We start from the raw sequence: 19,501 nt of genomic DNA on the forward strand, positions 1-19,501 counted from the left end.
TGTCACTGAAAGAAATTGCTGATTGGAAGACATGCTGAACTCTACTGTGGAATTTCTTAGTGACTGCCTATCACATGTGAAAGATGTAGCTAACAAGCCTGCCACGCTGCAGGCTGCTAACTCACTCCCCTCCACTGTTTCAGCCTTTCCCTTGACAGGTGGAAAGACTGCATAGGTAACACTTTTCACCAGCAATAAACACATGACAAGCACAGTCGTTTTCATCCTGGAGTTTCTTCTGTAGCTAGAATAGTTTTGGGGGCAGCGAGGAGAAAAAGAAAGAGAATTAGCAAGTTTTAAAGTGTAGTTTTCCATCAGAAATGTGACACCTTCTCACTTTCTACATCTGTGTTACAATGAGCCACGACGGCTCACTACATTGACAAGCAGAATTCCTACTGATGACAGAGCTAAGATAGCAAGGGAAGAGTGACCTGAATTCCACTTCAACTTAGTATCATCAATAAAAGTATAAGCTTAAAACCAACTGCAAAATTTTCATTAATTGAAGCAAGGTGCAAGGCCGAAAAAACTCAGCCTGGATTTTAGAACCCAGTTAGAAAAGTCTTCTATCTTATGAACAGAACAAGTTTGATCTAATGGGGGAATATCAAAAAAAGATCAATAGTCCCAGACCATCAAATAAGCATAGTTAACATACTCCAGGGACAGGCAAAGTATGGTCTGCAGACCAGATCTGGCCTGCCAGGCGACTTCATCTGGCCTGAAGGCAGGGGCCCACCAATTAATTGCATCTTGACTCAGCCCATGGCTGCCCCTACTGTGCTCTGCATGGGGCTGAGACCCACCTACTACCACCAGGGCAATGCACTTTGTTCCCAACATCACCCATGGAAGGGCCCTGGTCCCAGGCCCAGCTTTGGCCAACACACAGCTTCTGTGTGGGGTTGCTGCTGCCACAGCCACCCAGGGAACTGCATGGCTCCCCCAGCCTCCAGTGACTCCTCTTCTTGTCATTGCTGCAGCACTCTGGGTGGCAGATAGGGAAGCAGCGGTAGGCAGGCGAAGGGGAGCTGCAGCTGGACAAGACCCCAGAGCATGGAGCCAGGGCTGGTGGGAGCATGGGGTCTGCACCTGGTGGGGAGGCAAAAGCGCAGAGCCTGGGGCAGCAGGACCATGGAGCCCAGGCCAGCCTGGTTCCATCACACAGGGCTCCCTGCAGCTCACATGCAGCTCTTGGGACTTGTGCACCACTGGGGAGAAGCCCTGCACAATGGAGGAAGGGACTTTCCCTGCTCCCTGCTGCCACATGCAGCTCCCAGGACTCCGCCAAGAGTGGTGGGGAGCCCTACACAATGGAACAAGGCCAGCTCAGCCCCACTCCCTGCTTTCCAGCTGAGTCCTGGGAGCTGCATGTACCAGCACAGAACAGGGCTAGGTCACTGGCTCCACCACACAAGGCTCCCCAAGCAGTTCACGGCTCTGGCTAATTCCTGACAGCTGCACATGAGCCACATGCAATGGAGGCAGGCCAGCCTGGCCCCACTCCCTGTGGCTGGAGCTGCACACCAACAGGGGGCTCCACCTGCGTGGGACATATATGCTTCAAGAGCCCACCATATGCTGCAGCAGGGGCTGTGCACCATGGAGGGAGGCAGGTGTCACAGGGGCACATGCACACCCACACCTCCCCACACCCACAGCCTACCATACTCCACACACCCACACATCCTCACCCCATACACACCCACACACCCCACATCCTCTCACCCACACATCACATACTCCACACAAGCCCCACACCCTCCTGTACACACAACCCCTCACAAACCCCACATCCTCCCTCATACCCAGCCCCACACTGTGCCCCCACACACCCACAAACCCCACACCCTTCCACACCTTTTTGAACACCCCCCACACATACATCCCCCACAAGCCCCACACCCACACACACCCCCAACCACACCCCATACAACCCTCACACAATATTTAAGATAAATATTCAATTGATATTTCACACCCCATACAACCCTCTCAATATTCAAGATTTATTTTGAGCTATTAAGCAATTGCAAGCATACACAAATCAGGATGAAAATATTTTTTAAAATAAAATTGAAGTATGTTATACTAGATGTTTGATTTTTAGTATATGATTTTTTTTTTCCCTCAGTTCTAAGATGGTAACCCACAACCCCCAAAGAAGTACTTCCAGGGACAAGGGGAAGGGACTTCCAATGACAAAAGTCAGGGTTTAGAGGCAGGACTTCTGGTCCCAAGATTGCAAACATGGGAGGGGGCACCTGTCAAGGGGAGAGGCTATTTGTGTGGCCCTCGACAGCTCACCAAAACTCATTAAGCAGCTCTCCTGCCAAATAATTGCCCACCCCTAAGATACACCATAGCCAATGGCACACAAACAGTACCACATTCAGCCAAATGATCATCTAAATCAACAATACTCAGACTCATACTTCTAGATCAGCAGTCATCAACCCTTCTTTGGTTGCAGCTGAAATGACCCAGTTCAGCTCAGAGGCAGATGATTTTGGGGGCAGGCACTAAGACTCAGGTGCTGACATTATTTTTTCCAACAGCAGCACAAGGAGAGATTCTGCTGCTGCTGTTTCTCTACCTGGCAGCACAGAAAAGTGACTAATGCAGAAGTCCCCTGCTACTGAATGCTACCAAATCCTCATGTCTGGCAGCCATATCAAATGACTCTGTGGGATGCATCCAGCCCTCAGACTTTATATCAAAAAAACAATTTGGCCATTTTGCTCCTCCAACACATGGGAAAATATCAATATCCTCCATACTGATTTTACACAGACAACTCTGAGCACGTACTAAGGTCTTAACCACTTTCTTATTGTGAACCTGAAATGAAGGATGGCTAAAAAACATGATAAAAGGAAAAAAAGTTGGCATCCCAATAGCACCTGTTGCTCTTTCAAATATTAAGAAAAAATTCTCCTTTCAGTTCATAATTTCTTCAGCCAAAAATACAATAAAATAACAAATAGAGGCACTTTCACCATTTTCCAAGAGAGCTATTGAGGGTACTGAGACTAGGCTACAGAGCCTTGCACAAGTCAGCAGCCAAATCTAGCCAAGGTTGAATGCTAAGCAAAAATTGTTCTCTTTTTCAGGTGGTTCAACGGCCCACAAACAATTTATCATCAAAATCCAGGTCAGACAAAGAAACATATATACCACAGTTAAAACTAATTCATCCTCTTGCTAACAGTCTTGACACTGAATGCACAAAGAAATTCAACACCTTATTAATCCCACTTCCAAGGACCAGCATTAGAAAAAGAGTCTCCCAAGCTTCCTTTTCCTATAGTTTGGGGGAAAACAAGCAGCAAGAATACTCATTGAATTCATGGACACTAACAGACACGTGGGTCACTGTGCAGTCTCTCATTAGCATGGCTATCATTGGGAATTTTTCTTTTTCTGCTCCCTAACTTTAAATAGTAACCATGTAGGACCAGGGTTTTCTGTATTGCATCATCCTAATTCCCTCCCCCACTTTGCAGTCTCCTCACTCCTAAATCATAAAAAAGTAGGGTTGGAAGGGACCAGGTCATCTAGTCCAACCCCCTGCTCAAAACAGGACCATCCCCAACTACAGCATCCCAGCCAAGACTTTGTCAAGGTGGGCCTTAAAAACCTCCAAGGATGGAGATACCACCATCTCTGTCTGTAATCTATTCCAGTGTTTCACCCCCCTCCTAGTGAGAAAGTATTTCCTAATAACCAACCTAAGCTTCCCTTGCTGCAACTTGAGACCATTGCTCCTTGTTCTGTCATCTGCCACCACTGAGAAAACTCTAGGTCCATCCTCCTTGGAACCAGCCATCAGGTAATTAAAGGCTGCTATCAAATCCCCCCACTCAGTCTTCTCTTCTGCAGACTAAATAAACCCAGTTCCCCCAGTCTCTCCACAGAAGTCGTGTGCCCCAGCCCCCTAACCATTTTCATTGCCCTCTGCTGGACTCTCTCCAACTTGTCCACATCCTTTCTATAGTGGGGGGTCCAAAACTGGACACAGTACTCCAAAAGCGGCCTCACAAGTACAGAACAGATGGGAATAATTACTTCCCATGATCTGCTGGCAACGCTCCTACTAATGTAGCTCAGTATGCTTACATTAGTAGACTACACGTAACCTTCTTGGCAACAACGGCACACTGTTGACTCATAGTCAGCCTATTGTTTACTGTAACTCTCAGGTCCTTTTCTGCAGAACTGCTGCTTTGCTAGATGGTTCCAAACCTGTCTGGTGCATGGGATTCTTCCATCCTAAGTGCAGAACTTTGCACTTTTCCTTGTTGAACCTCATGAGATTTCCTTTGGCCCAATCCTCCAATGTGTCTAGGTCACTCTGAAACCTTGCCCTACCTTCCATTGCATCTGCTATACCCCTCAGCTTGGAGTCATCCATGAACTTGCTTAGGGTGCAATCCATCCCATTTTCCAGATCATAATATCTATTAAATAGATAATAAGTTTCTCAGGGAAAAGGAATAGAACTCCTAAAGGAACCAATCAGAGCCTGGACAGGAGGGAATGATGAGATGGTAGTGCTGTCCCATGGGTGTATACTAGTACAGTACATTACCATCTGTGGTGGTAATAGGGGTTACTTTCATACCCTTGGAAGATCCCATCACAGATTGTAATGTCAGGAGACACTATTTCACAATGGAAAGGGATGACTGTAAGAGCAATGTCCTCTACAATTTTGTCATAGGAATGAAACAAATATGTACTGCTGTGGTGACCTCTACTCCCTCCCTCCCCAAATGCAGGTAATTGCCTTTATGATATGTACTATTTACCCATAAACTGGGCCTCTACCACAACAGTGCATTCTTTTCTGCCTAGAATCATAGAATCACAGAAACACAGGGCTGAAAGGAGCCTCAGAAGATCATCTCAGGAGTCTGAACCCCTGCTCAAGGATGCTATCAGTGATTTCAGAATGATCGCATTTCCATGTGTTAAAAGCAACTGAACTGTCATATTCTGATAGCAAAAAAGGAGCCATGTTATCTCCTAGTTTGCATGTACTTGCATTATATATGTATATATCACCAAATTGTAAACAGCAAAAGGGTTTGCCTACCTGACTGAATGACCTGTATTATCTTTTCCCAAGGTCCATCTGGAAAAGTTTGAATGGAGCAGGAATAAAAGCCTGTGTCTGCTGCACTGGTCTTGGTGAAATAGAGAGACTTGTCTTCTGATGAAGCATTTACAATGTAAACTCTGTCTTTATATTTGTCATCAATATATACACCGTAGGATGGATGGAAGGTGGCTATTGCTTCTTTGTTGGTCTCATTACATTTAATCCATGACATCTGGGTTATAGTGGTATTCTTTGGATATATGCATTCCAGTTGCATATTACTGGCAAGTTTTACAGTTACATCCACAAATCTTCCTTCCGCTATGACTGAAATACATACATATACTCAGCCTGAGCATTTCAAAGTCAAAATTAACAACGGCAGTATTTTAAAACCAAACAGGATAATTTAGATATTGACAAGGATGGCAGGAAAAAAAATCACAAAAGCAGGGGAAAATCTTACATGTAAATTATCATTACTTATAACCTTTAGTTTATCTGAATGGCCTAAAAATTATCTATGCTGAACAGAAATAGTTATTATTTTAGTTTTATATATATATGTCTATACATATATTTTATGTTATATATATATAAAATAAAAGTTAAAAATGTCTATTTATTAAAGAAAAAAAATTGATCTTACTTTCATATAACTGGAGAACAATGAGGAAACCAAGGTAGTCCATCTTTGAGAACACTGGAGTAGACTGTGCTATGATATAGCTCCAGTCAGACTTATACACTACGCTACTTCTTAACCATGTTGTTATCACTGAAATCTACTGTCAGAACAAGAATGGTGAGAGAGAAAATATGCTTTTACTTTCACATGACTCAAGCAGTAAGTCTCACAGTATGAATATTCAGAATAAGTTTCACATATGACTCACACAAAGAGGTACTAAATATCTGTTAATATCTATAGGAATGACATTTTTCAAATACCAAAAGAATTTAAAATATGGATATTTGTTAAGATGCCTGTTCACATGGCATACTGTCAGGAATGACACTGTCAGGAATGACATTGAGCATATCAGAGGAAAATATGCAGCTCTTGGCAGGAGGGCTAAGGAGCTTGGACCACAAGTAGTGTTCTCATCAATCCTCCCTGTGGAAGGCAAGGGCCTAAGCAAGGACTATCAAATCCTGGGAGTAAATGCAAGGCTGAGACAGTGATGTAAATGTAAAGGCTTTAGAGTCTTTAACAACAGGCAGATATTCTAGCATCTGGAGGAGGACTGCTATCAAGAGATGGGATCCATCTGACCAGAATTGGAAAAAGCATCTTTGGCAGTCATCTGAACAACCTAATAAGGAGGGAATAAACAAGATGAGTTGGAAGCTGCAGCTTGTGAAAAAAACTATGATCTAACTCATATCACAGAGACCTGGTGGGACAGCTCTTATGACTGAAACATCAACATTGAAGGCTACACTCTTTTGGAAAGACAAGACAGGGAAAAAAGTTGATGGTGTTGCCTTTTATGTGAAAATACATATACCTGTTCTCTGAAGAAGATTTCAGACCAGAATACCATCTATAAGTATGGCCATCTATAAGTACGTAAGGGGTGAATATCAGGAGCTGGAAGAAAAACTGTTCACTTGGGTGCCCCAGGGAAGGACAAGGAGCAATGGCCATAAACTGTTAGAGGATGGTTTTAGGTTGGATGTAAGGTAGAATTTCTTTAGAACAAGGGTGAACAGAATGTGGAATAGATTTCCCAAGGAGGTGATACAGTCCCCAACCTTGGAAGTCCTCAAGAGGAGACTAGACAGACACCTTGCTGAGATCATTTGATCTCAGCAGTATTCCTGCCCAGAGCCAGAGGTTTGGATTGATGATCATTCAAGGTCCCTTCCAGCCCTTACTTTCTATGATTCTATGATACATTTGGGTGAAGGTAAAGGTGAAAGATACAGCACCAATATAATGATGGGGATTTATTACAGGCCACCAAGTCAGAAAGAAGAGGTAGAGGAGGCACTATTCAAGAAGGTGACAAAATGATCCAAAAACTATGAGATGGGACTGATGGGAGACTTCAGTTTTCCAGACATCTGCTAGAACAGAAATACAGCCAAAAATAAAATGTAATGCCAGTTTCTTATTTGTGTGGTAGACAATTTTCTGTTCCAGAAAGCTGAGGGTATGATTAAGGGATCATCTGTCTTGGATCTTGTCCTGGCCAGTAGGGAAGAATTGGTGGAGTACATGAAGGTGATGGGAAATTTAGAAGGAATCATAGAATCCGGGGGCCAGAACAGGGTAGGAGCAGCCTAGGGTAGGAGCAGTACAGGGCTGCTCCCTAAAGGGAACATATGTAGATGTGCTCTCAGGGAAGAAAGAATCCTACACAGTAGAACCTTTTGAAATAACACTGGGCATGTCTACATGTGCTATTAATGCTATAAAGGCTTACTGCACAGTAAAATACCTTTATAGCATTAATAGCACATGTAGACAAGCCCAGTGCTATTTCAAAAGGTTCTACTGTGTATGATTTCTCCCTCACACCTGTGTTAAGCCCTTGGAAAGATTTTGTAGTCATTGTGAATGCAGAGTGAAAATAAGAATCACAGTGGTGTATATCAGCAGTGAGATTTAAGAAGGAAGTGGTAAACTGGAGTTTCTACAAGCACATATGCAGCTATGCTTCCCCAAAGTGCACAGGAAGATTTCATCTTTTATTGGGCAACTACTGCTAGTGAAGGTCTAAGACCATAAAGGACATGTACAAGGGTATATATCCTTCACTAGCAAGTCAATGCAGTGTACTGTTTGAAACACTTGTGGGAATTTTAGATTGAAGGGAACTGATTTCTTAAATTATTTCATTATAAGAGTTTGTTGGAGTGATGTTGTTTCTCTGATGGTCCAGGAATTATATAAGGAGCAAGGATTTCATAGGGTGATATCTTTTATTAGACCAACAGCATAGTTAAGATAAAGTTAGGCAAGATTTTGAATGCAAGAATGACCTGAGGAAGAATGTCTTGCATACTAAAACTTGTCTAACTCTATCCCAACTATGCTGTTTATCCAATAAAAACTTATCGTCCTAAGAAATCTTTGCAAAATAATTTCTTTTAGGCTGAAATTAGGACAGCCTTTTAATTCAGTTGGATTACCTGTTGGTGACATGATAATTCATACCTTCTGACTGAAGTTTAATTGTGATCTTAATTTGTTCATTGTGTTTTTGATCTTTAATTAGGTAAGCAAAGAAACTTTAAAACACTATAACATGGGGAGTAAAATCATTGAGAAGTAGGGCTAGAAAGGACCTCCATAGATCATCTAGTCCAGTGGTTCTCAACCTTTTTTGTACTGGGACCCACACCCCCCTGGACCTGCTGGTGTCCCTCATCCTGAAGCTACAGTCCCCTGGACTTCCTGGTTCCTCTCACCCCCAAGCCACAGCTCCCTGCCCCCTCAGGCCATGCAGGTGCCCATCACTCCTGATCTGCAATCTCCTGCCCCCATCCCCAGTCCCTGGTCAGGGAGATGAGGTCATCAAACTGCTTTGCTCAGTCTGAAAACTACCCTGCTGAAAACTGAGTGCAGAGAGATGATGTCATCAAGCTGTGTCATTCAGTTTGAAAACCCCCGCACCTGAAATGAAAGAAAAGAATTGATGGCTGGAAATGAATGAAGACAGGAAACAGCTAAAAACTGCCCACAGCAAAGTTCATTCCCTGGAAAAGGATGGAGAGAGAAGCAGCAGCTGAGCGGGGTTGCTGAAATTTGCACGGAGGCACAGAACTTCACTACTAATATTGACAGAGAGTGAAGCATTGCTTTGGTAAGTGGGGAGCTTACCAGAGACAGGGAGGTGAGTTCTCTTCTTAAAGCAGGAAGCAGTAACCAGTCCAGAGACAAGAAAAAGGCTAGAAGCTGCAAGAAGTTTATAGAAGAGTGGACTTTAAAATGGGCTAGGCAATAGCCATCTTACCTATCAAAGTGACTTTAAATATCATCTACTTTGACTCTAAGTGAACCTTTTGTAATGTGAGTACTGCCCGAATAAACCCAGAAGTAAGTCATCATTCTTGGTTTATATATTAATGACCTTCCTTTTGTTTATGAATTTCTATATTGTCCCATCAAGGCATGGCAGGCCAGTTATTGAAAGGAGGACCAACTACATATTTTCCAAGCAAGTAAAGAAGGTTGTGGAAGCCCCAGAATATCTGTCACAATATAAGCAATACATTTATAAGGATATTTAAAAGCCCAACAAAAACAGAAAAGAGTTTGAGACTGATCAAAGGCTGAAGAATCAATCTTGCAATTTAGGGTTGCCAACTGATTCCCTGATAAAAAAAATCTAATCATGATTGATTGTATCTGGGATAGAAAATCTTGGGAGGAGATTGGAAAACATAGAATTAATTCTGGATGAATCAATTAGAATTTACCTTGCAAAGGAAATTACACAGTCCAGAGTGATGCTTATGTGGAGGGTGGATAGTGCTCTAACACTGCAGCATCATAAAGATTCTAATATACTATACGAAAAGAGACCTGAGGTGTAGCTCAGATTGCGTAGAGTACACTAAACTTAATGCATTGAGCTATACATGCTGTAGCAAACAACAGAAGCCAAAATAATGCCTGGCACTTGGAAAAAGGACACAAGACTGAAATGGATCTTGCAATCAGTTCACAAGAGTTTTCAAATATTGGCAGAGTGTATGCAGGGTAGACAATGTAGATGACAGCCCTTCCATGACCACAAAGGAATTCTCCACAGGAGCAAGGGACAGTGTTGCAACAACATATGATTAGGATCTGGGTAGAGTAAAAATAATTTATATTGGCCTCAAAAAGTTATCAGCATTAAGGAAGCAATGAAATTGGCTTGATAATTCTTGATAATCCAAGTCAACCGAAGAGCCTATGTTGGTTGTACAGGAAAAAATAGTTCCTCAGACTATGTACAGCACATGTTTGTGCACATTGTCCCTCCTCCCCCACCCCCCACTATTTATCCATCCTAGACTCTTCATTTGTTTCCCCTGAGATAGCCTGAGGTGAAGATGCTTGAATAAAACAGCTGATTATGCATATCTAATCTATTTTTGCTAGACAAGTTAAAATACACAGCAAAGTCTGATAATGGGAAAAAGTTTAGTGGGTATGAATGTAACCAGTTTTCAGTGAAGTACACAGGCCCTTTTGTTCCCAATCTAATTGCTTAGTGAAAAAATAACTTTAAAACAATAAAGTACCTACTTAAGAAAAAAGACAACAGATGCAGTCTCTGCATCACAGGAAAGTAGTGCTGGAAGAGACATAATGGAGATGTCCAGCCCCCTCCAGCCCCCTCCTCAAGGCAAGATCATTCCTCACTTGAACCTTCCCAACTAAGTGTCTGTCTAAACTGCTCTTGAAAATTTCCAGGGATGGAGGTTTCACAGCTTCTCAACATAGCCTGTTCTAATGCTTGATGACCCTCACAGTCAGAACGTTTGTCCTGATCTCTAAACTAAAGTTCCCTTGCTGCAGCGTCAAGACAATGGGTGCCTGTACACATGCAGGGGATGCTGCTCCAACATGCTGTAACTATATGCATTCCAGCTACATATTACTGGCAAGTTTTACAGTTGCATTCACAAATCCTCCTTCTGCTATGACTGAAATGCATACAAATACTCAGCCTGAGCATTTCAAAGTCAAAATTAACATTGGCAGTATTTTAGAAATCAAACAGGATAATTTAGATATTGACAAGGATAGCAGAAAAAAATAAAAATCACAAAATTTATGGAAAATCTGTAATTATAGCGCATAGCGTGGTAATTAGAATGCTCCAACAGCTTCCACGTCTCATGTATTCAGCACCCCTGTGCTTCAAAATGGTGGTGGGGGCACTTTACCTAAAGCTCATCAAACGAGCTTTAGTTAAAGCACCCCCACTGCCATTTTGAAGCGCAGAATTCTGAATACATGAGACACTACGGGCACTCTAAATAGCGCCCCCCTCCATCCCTGGAACACATGTAAAAACACCTACTATTTCTAGTCCAACCCCCTACAGCCACAGCTATCTCCATCCTCCAGCTATTTCCACTTTATTATAACCCTTCAGGTACTTGAAGATTTGTAGCAAATTCCTACTCTGTCTTCTCTTATTCACACTAAATAACCCTAGCTCTTTCCTCATAAACAGCATGACTATATAATTTTTAAAAACATCTGGGACACTGCTAATCGCCCCCTGCAAGTGAGCAATGCTACTGCAGGCAGAAGCAGGTGGGTAGGGTTGCAGGGCACAGTCCAGCAGGGAGGCAGAGCCTGCCTGGTGCACCATGCCACTCTATCCCTGCTGGACTGCACCCCACACCTCTGCAATTTTGGGACTTCTGTTTTAATTTTCACCAACTGGCCAGGACCAGCCTATGAAATGCAGGACTATCCCAGCCAAACCAGGAGGTATGGTCACTCTATTCATAAATCTTGCCTCCCCAGCCTCTTATCATTTTTGTTGCTGTCAGGTGGACTCTTTCCAATTTGTCCACATCTTTCTTGAAGTGGAGGACCCAAACTTGCACACACTACTTTAGGGTAAGCCTCACCAATGTCTAATAAAGCAGAAGAATCACTTCCCTTGCTTTCTAGGAGAAACTCCTGTTGATACAACCTACTTCTGTTAGGTTTTTTTTGCAATTAGAACACATTATTGGTTCATATTCAGCTTTTGATAGTATAATCCACAGACCCTGCTCTGCACTACTGCAGCATAAGTGATCATCCCCAGTCTTTAACTGTCCATGCAGATATTCCATCCCAAGTGCAGAACTTCTCAATTGCCCTTGTTTAATTTCATTTGACTGACATTGGACCTTTTTCCCCAGTGTATCCAGGTCATTCTGGATACTCTCCAGAGTGTCTCTAACTTCAATCAACTTGGTGTCATTTGCAAAATTGCTAAGCAAGAATTAAATTCCATTGTCCAAATCATTAATACCTTGAACAATCCCAAGCCTAGGGTAGGCCCCTGGGGACCCCGTTTGATATGTCCTTCTAGCTAGACAATGAAAGATGATCCACCCATTTTGTATCTACCTTACCAGCTGTATTTCCTTAGCTGGTTAATGAGAATGTCATCAGAGATGGTGTCAAAAGTCCTGACAAAGTCAAAGTACATCTGTCCTCCCCCCATTCACAGAACCTATCACCTTATGATAGACTGAAATCAAATATCTTTATGAAACACTGTCTTACAGAACCTTATCTTACAGAATGGTTCTGATGACGGGTGGGTTATCACCTCCCAACATTTTAACAGAAAGCTGAAATCAAGAATGCCTACCCATACTGTTGGAAACCAATGTCAGGGTCACTGAGGATTGCAGCTACATAAAAAGAGAGAGAACTCAAAACAGGAGCTCCTTGCTCTTTCCAAAAATGATAGCAAGGACATCTTTATGGGTGTACAACTATGGTATCACAAAAAGACTGGCTCCCCAGATGGATACACACTGTGGAGAATTATTCAACACTTTATTGAAATCCTAGAAGGGAGAGAGTTAAAGTCATTTGCTCCTAGAGGTCTGTAGGATGAAAAAACAGAGGTCCATAAGAATGGCAGATGCAATGAACTAACTCTTCCCGAGTAATTGTTGCTGTGGTCTCAAGAGAGATCTTTATACAACAGTGCAGTGTACCCCAGAGACTAAGTGAATTTTTCTAGTTAGGTTTAGGTGTTGGGTGATGGTATGTGTGCTGGGGCAAAGGTGTTTGAGTCTTGTTTTGGGACTTTGTGTGTGTGTGGGGGGGGGGGAAGGGTGGTATTCTAGTGTGGACAGAATAATCAAGGCAAGGTTTAAAACACACATAAAGAGCTAAGTGATCTTAATGTGGCTCAGGAGTGAGCAGCATTCAGCTTGAAAAGACCTCAAATGAAAAGCCAAGTTGAGCAATATGTGTGCAGCATCACTCACAGCAACCTCGGTGCACATTGGGGCTGTCATTATAGCACCAGAAATAATTGATTTTAGTTGCATCTGAACATTTTTAGCAGTCTGCAGAGGAAGCCCAAAGCCAAGGAACTGTTCAACCAGCCTGGTAGTAGCAGAGGCTCTCTGGTAGTCTTTCTGCTGCAGTAAGCAAGTGAAGCTCTCTGCTGGACAAAGAGCCTTGTGTTTGAATGGGAAAAATATGGGGAATTGTTTTTGTATCTGTAAGAGGCTCTGGTATGAATGAGTTAAAATCAGTTGTATGTATATGAGAGGCTTATGTTATCCAGTGCTGACCAAATAGAAATGTGAATAAGGCACCCCTGTCAGCTCCCTAACTTTTGATATCTCACCTAGATACCATGCTCTGCTGTTGGAGGAGGATGTTTCTTTTATGCTGCTATGACACTCATTTGTCCAGAGTCTATGTCTAGGGAGCACAATTGTCAATCATGGTAGGTACTGGATTATACTTATTTGTGTATTGTACTAGGAGCTGGAAAGACAGAAATAGAGAGCAGGTCCCTACACCAAAGGTTTGTCTTCAGAAAAAAATCCTAAATCGAGGAGAACTGGTGAATCATGGAGGGTAAAAGAAAAACAGGGGGCCTTTACTCCCAGTATTTAACAGTGTATCTTCACTGATTTCCATATAATTATACTAATATAAAACTGAAGCGGTTATTATCAACTAAGCTCAAATAACTACTTATGTAAAAAAGAAGTTACAAATCACAGCTTTAAACCTTCCTCCAAAACTGGTCTCTATTTTCTGAAATAAGGTAAATCTGCAAGCCACCTATATGTAGAAGATAGAAACAGTCTCTTTCTCTCTGATCTGGAAAATTGTTCTTTTTATAGTGTCACAGATGTGCCTGGTACTTCACAAATGCACATGGATATGCATAGGATAAAGAAAGAGAAGTGTGAACTTGGGCTAATAGATTTTTGTTTTATTATTACAAATGAAACTTGTATATATATAAATTACTGTTTTGTTGGACTGAATAGCATGCTCATTTCTCTTCATCTGTCATTTAAAGAGAAAAAGGAACTTAAGGAGATTAATGCCCAACCCTATGTAACGACTATCTATGGTTGATGTAATATATTGCTACAAATATATATCTACAGGCAACATATGTGATTACTACATAAATCACAGAGAAAACAGAGGTTACTAGTCTGGTCATCTGGTCCCAAAAACCCCACAATTTTTTGTTACTTCTGCAAAGAATTCCTTAACCAATCCAATCCAAAGTCTCCCTGTAAATGCCATATCTAAAGGGAGCTGCTGTTATCTTGGAAACACTGTTTATCACAAACAAGGAAGCTGGAGGGGCAGCAAGGTTGCAACCACTAGCATAATAAAGATGGGGCTAGCAGGGTACAAGGTTCAGGCACCAGTTTGAAGGGGGACACAAGACAGCAGGTCCTAGGGACCCATCTGGTGGCAGCAGAAGCCAGTGTGCAGTGGCAGTTGCCAGGATGTGGGTAGGGTGGCCATTGAGGTACCTCAAGAATTGAGGACAGTTGCATTTAGTTGCGCCACCATGAAAGTTGTGTGCCTTCCACAGCTGGGGGGGCATGGTGAGCTCCTGCAGGTGGCGGTGGTGGCATCGGCAGTGGGGATGTGGTGGCGGCGGAGGTGGGGGGTGCTGAGCAGTTAAAAATACAGGACATAAAGGTGGTTTCATATCAATAGTGGTCAGAGGACCAGAAAGCCAGACTGTCCTCTATAAAACCAGCTGAATGGCCACCCTAGATGTGGGGAGCCTGTGTCTTGGCAGCAGCAGAAGCTCAGTAACATCCCACCCTACACTTCCTGATGCTTTGCACCCTGCCCCCCAGCATCTATGCCCAGGGCACCAAAATTGCTAGTTAAGCCTCCGGTTGCATCAGTTAGAAGGCTATATCACTCAAAGATCCAGATCCTGTTCTCACTACTACTGCCTTTTGCAATTCTTTGGTAATTTAAAACAGATATAAATTATGAGTGACATTCCCACCAATAAGGAAGAAAAGGCCAAAAAAGATTGCCTCCAGGCCTCACTTGAGAAACTGGTGTAACAGAATGGGGATGAGAGGGACTCAAGGGGAGCAGGCTGTGGTGGCAGGGGGCTCAGAGAAGACAATGAAAAGCCATAAATGGAGAAGCTGCCCCAGGATCCACTGCAAGAAATTTTCCATGTGCCCTAAGAATTCTCAAGGCTCATTTATCTAGCACTTATCAGATTATTATACTGGTACTCCTCACTTAACGACCTACCTGTTTAACGACCGCGCGGACTTATGACCGCGCGGTCGTGGAAACGGAAGTACTGTACAAGATGTCGGTGAAAAGGAAGAGCATGACTCCACCTGGAGGAAGCGCCAAGAAACAAAGGAAGGCTATCAATCTTGAGATGAAAATGAAGATCATAAACGACTATGAAGCTGGTAAGAAAGTTAAAGCGATAGCACGTGACTTGGAGCTGGCGCATTTGACCATTTCGACGATCTTGAAGGATAAAGATAGAGTGAAAGAGGCAGTGCAAGCATCGACAGGATTTAAAGCCATAATAACTAGGCAGCGGAAAGGCCTCATTCATGAAATGGAGAAATTACTGGCGATCTGGTTTGACGACCAGATACAAAAAAGAATGCCGATGAGCCTTTTAATAATTCAAGCCAAGGCACACAGTATCTTTGAGACTTTGAAGGCACGCGAAGGTGAAGAATCGACGGAAACATTTACGGCAAGCTGTGGATGGTTTCAACGGTTTTGTCGGAGATTCAACGTGCATAATCAGAGTATCAGTGGTGAGGCGGCAAGCGCGGACGTAGAAGCAGCGGAAAAATTTGTTGACCAATTTGATGAAATCATCGAGAAAGGCGGCTACCGTCCAGAACAGATCTTCAATGTGGATGAAACCAGACTTTTTTGGAAGAAAATGCCCGAAAGGTCCTACATACACAAAGAAGCTAAAGCAATGCCCAGTTTCAAGGCTTTTAAGGACAGGGTCACGTTGTTGTTGGGAGGAAATGTCGCTGGGTTCAAGTTAAAGCCTTTCCTCATCCATCGCTCTGAGAACCCACGTGCATTGAAGCAGGTTAGTAAGCACACGCTGCCTGTTTACTATCGTGCAAATAGCAAGGCATGGATGACACAAGCTTTATTTGAGGATTGGTTCATCACCTGCTTCATACCCTCGGTCAAGCATTATTGTCTGGAAAAGGGGGTTCCCTTTAAAATTATCCTCCTGCTTGATAATGCCCCAGGCCACCCCCAGCATCTTGATGATCTACACCCAGATGTAAAGGTAGTATATCTGCCTAAAAACATGACTGCTATCCTACAGCCAATGGACCAGGGGGCTATAGCTATGTTCAAAGCGTACTATTTGCGCGCAACTTTTTCCAAAGCTGTAGCAGCAACAGAAAGTGATGAAGTAACCCTTCGTGATTTTTGGAAATCATACAACATTTCACACTGCATAAAGAACATTGAATCAGCTTGGGAGGGAGTGACAGAAAAGTGTATGCAAGGCATATGGAAAAATGCCTAAAAGTTTTCGTGAATAATTTCGAAGGGTTTGACAAAGACGACCATGTCAATGTCATAAATAAAAAAATTGTGGAACTTGCTAACGCGCTTAATTTAGATGTTGAAGTGAAAGATATTGAAGAATTAGTGGAATATGTCGAGGGAGAGCTAACTAACGAAGATTTAATAGAGTTGGAAGCACAGTAGCACTTGGAAGAGGAAGAAGAAGAAGAAGAGGAAAGAATGGAAGAAGTACAAAAGAAGTTCACTGTAAATGGGTTAGCTGGTGTGTTCTCGAAAGTGAATGCGGCTATATTAGAACTAGAGGGTATGGACCCGAATGTTGAACGGTTCACAAAAGTGGAACTGCAAATGAATGAACTTTTACGATGCTATCATGAAATTTATGAAGAAAAAAAGAAAATTACAAAAATTACAAAGCAGACCACACTAACGGGATTCTTCTCGAAAGCTACACCCAGGACCCCTGCTGATAACTCCGATGATAACTTCGATGACTAAAATGTTAATCTTTTTATAATGATTGTATTTTTATGTTCTGTAATATGTAAGAGTTATGCAAATTAAAACAAAGTTATCAAGTTGGAGTTTCCTTTAGACCTTTTCTTTATTAAGAATAAATAAAAATGGTTACCTGTATTTACAGTACAGTATGCAAACCTAAGTAATGTATATTAGAGCTGATTTCCTCTATTCAGGGGCGGCTCCTCGCTTATCGACCAATTCGCTTAACGACCTAGTCTTGGGAATGGAACGGAACGGAACTCGGTCGTTAAGTGAGGAGTACCACTGCTTTGCTCAGTCTGAAAACTACTCTGCTGAAAACTGAGTGCAGAGAGATGATGTCATCAAGCTGTGTCATTCAGTTTGAAAACCCCCGCACCTGAAATGAAAGAAAAGAATTGATGGCTGGAAATGAATGAAGACAGGAAACAGCTAAAAACTGCCCGCAGCAAAGTTCTGGATATAGCTAGTATACTAGTATTTCATTAGGAGCTGGTCTCTATTAAAATTGCCACTAAAGCACAGGAAGGTGAGGATGGAGCTCACTTGCTTTCACATCAGTGGAGTGTGATGGCAAAAAGTTTAATGCAGAACCACTTACTAACCATGTGTGATATACAAAAAATGTTTGTTAGAGAGAGAGACTTTGCTCACACCCACAAAAAACCCCCTACTAGTTTGAAACAGAAGTTGTGAACTATAAAGAAATATAATGAACAAGTTAGTTAACTGACATGAAAGATGTGTAATGGGTGGTATCACATCAGCCTTCATAGAAGAATTCCATAAACTGTAATAGATATAAAGAAAGAAGATCCAATTCTTTACTCTAAGTGTGTTGGAGCACATTTTTTAAATACTATTAAGTAAAACAGACAGCTCCAGGAAACTTCTTTCACTCCACATTTAATATATACCAGCTTCTAAAAAACAACCACACTTCTAAAAACATATTTTCAACCCAGCTTCTTAAAAACATATTTTCAATCATGATGATCTCCCAGAGAAAGCCCTTTAGTTTCCCTTATCTCAGGAAAATAAGGTGTTGATCAAAAACTTACAGATTGAGAAAGACTATGATCAATTTTAGTGGAACAGATTATATAGTTTATAATTTCTATAGAAGACTGTAGTGTTTTATGAAACTGCATTTTTTCCATTCTCATAATTTGAAAAATTAATCTGCTTTTAAACATTATCATCTTCACAAGTCTTTGTTGGCAAGTGCAGCTGTTGGCTTCTATAGATTCCTTCCATCGTGGGAATGGCTCAAATAAATTTCAGTGAAACAACAAGAATTTTAGTCCTGATAATGTAATTTAGATAATATTATGTTGTTTTACTTTTTTTAGAAGGCTCTAGGTCCTTCAAATATAAAGTGCATATTTTTATGTAGGCAAACCATTTTGTAACACATACCACCTCCATTCTTCCAAGACGTACAATTTTTATAAGTGTTACATTTGTTTCTATGAATAGGCAAGATCAAATGTTAAAAATAATGTGTTAAAAGATATTTGTCCTAAAGGAAAACATATTCTGTACTAGGTATGTGCACATAAAACCAACTTAGCAATCATAGGAATAACACAAATCAAACCAAGACATTGCTGTATTCCTTGTAAGATTGATACTGCCCTGGCAAACAGTTCACCCCAAATTCTATAAAATATAAAAGTATCATTGGCGAAAAATCAAATGGAATATTTTAAAGGAAAAAATAATTCTCCATCTTCATCACTGCCCTATTTCTCCATACCAACAATGGTCATGCACATAATTCGTCCCTCATCTTACAAAAAGAGGTTAGGGAAACTTCTGGTGAGAGTTGGCGTGCAGTCAAGTAAAAGTGGGAAGTCACGTGTTTCTCCCCAGTGTTTTCATCTCCACCTTCTCAGCTGGCTGGCTCCCTAGTTCTACAGACAAGACGAAAAGTAATTGACAAGTAGCCATTTGTGTTTTTATAAAGTTGCACAAAACAATCAGTGGCCAAATATAAAAGAAGAAAAATCATCCCTATAACCCTGCTGCATATTAAGGCTCTATTTATCGACCTGTGTGTATTACAGGATGCATAGTTTCAATAGGTATGCAAGCACACACTCACTAGCCAAATATGAATACTCTGTAACAGTTAATGTTATTGCAGTCATTGATAGGGACTATAAAAGTAAGGTAATGAGTAGGGACCTACCCAAATTCAGGAGGCAAGTGGCCAATTTCATGGCAGATCACAGAGCCAGAGCTGCCATTTTTGCGGGCTTATTACAGCAGAGGCCTCTCACCACATCACTGATTGCTGGAGAGGGGTGGGGGGTCACATGACAGGAAGCTCACTCAGCCAATCAGCAGTGAGGGGCAGTGGCAGC

At 42.0% G+C, this 19,501-nt stretch overlaps 1 protein-coding gene across 1 annotated transcript; it reads left to right on the top strand.

Moving 5' to 3' along the window:
• The first annotated feature begins 15,411 nt into the window (after positions 1-15,411).
• On the top strand, positions 15,412-16,814 carry LOC132249177 (tigger transposable element-derived protein 1-like). Its single transcript, XM_059723517.1, has 2 exons — positions 15,412-16,600; positions 16,654-16,814. The coding sequence occupies exons 1-2, from the start codon at positions 15,412-15,414 to the stop codon at positions 16,812-16,814; spliced, it is 1,350 nt and encodes a 449-aa protein (XP_059579500.1).
• Positions 16,815-19,501: the final 2,687 nt, after the last annotated feature.

This window comes from Alligator mississippiensis, chromosome 3, assembly GCF_030867095.1.
Source record: "Alligator mississippiensis isolate rAllMis1 chromosome 3, rAllMis1, whole genome shotgun sequence".
Taxonomy (NCBI): Eukaryota; Metazoa; Chordata; order Crocodylia; family Alligatoridae; genus Alligator; species Alligator mississippiensis.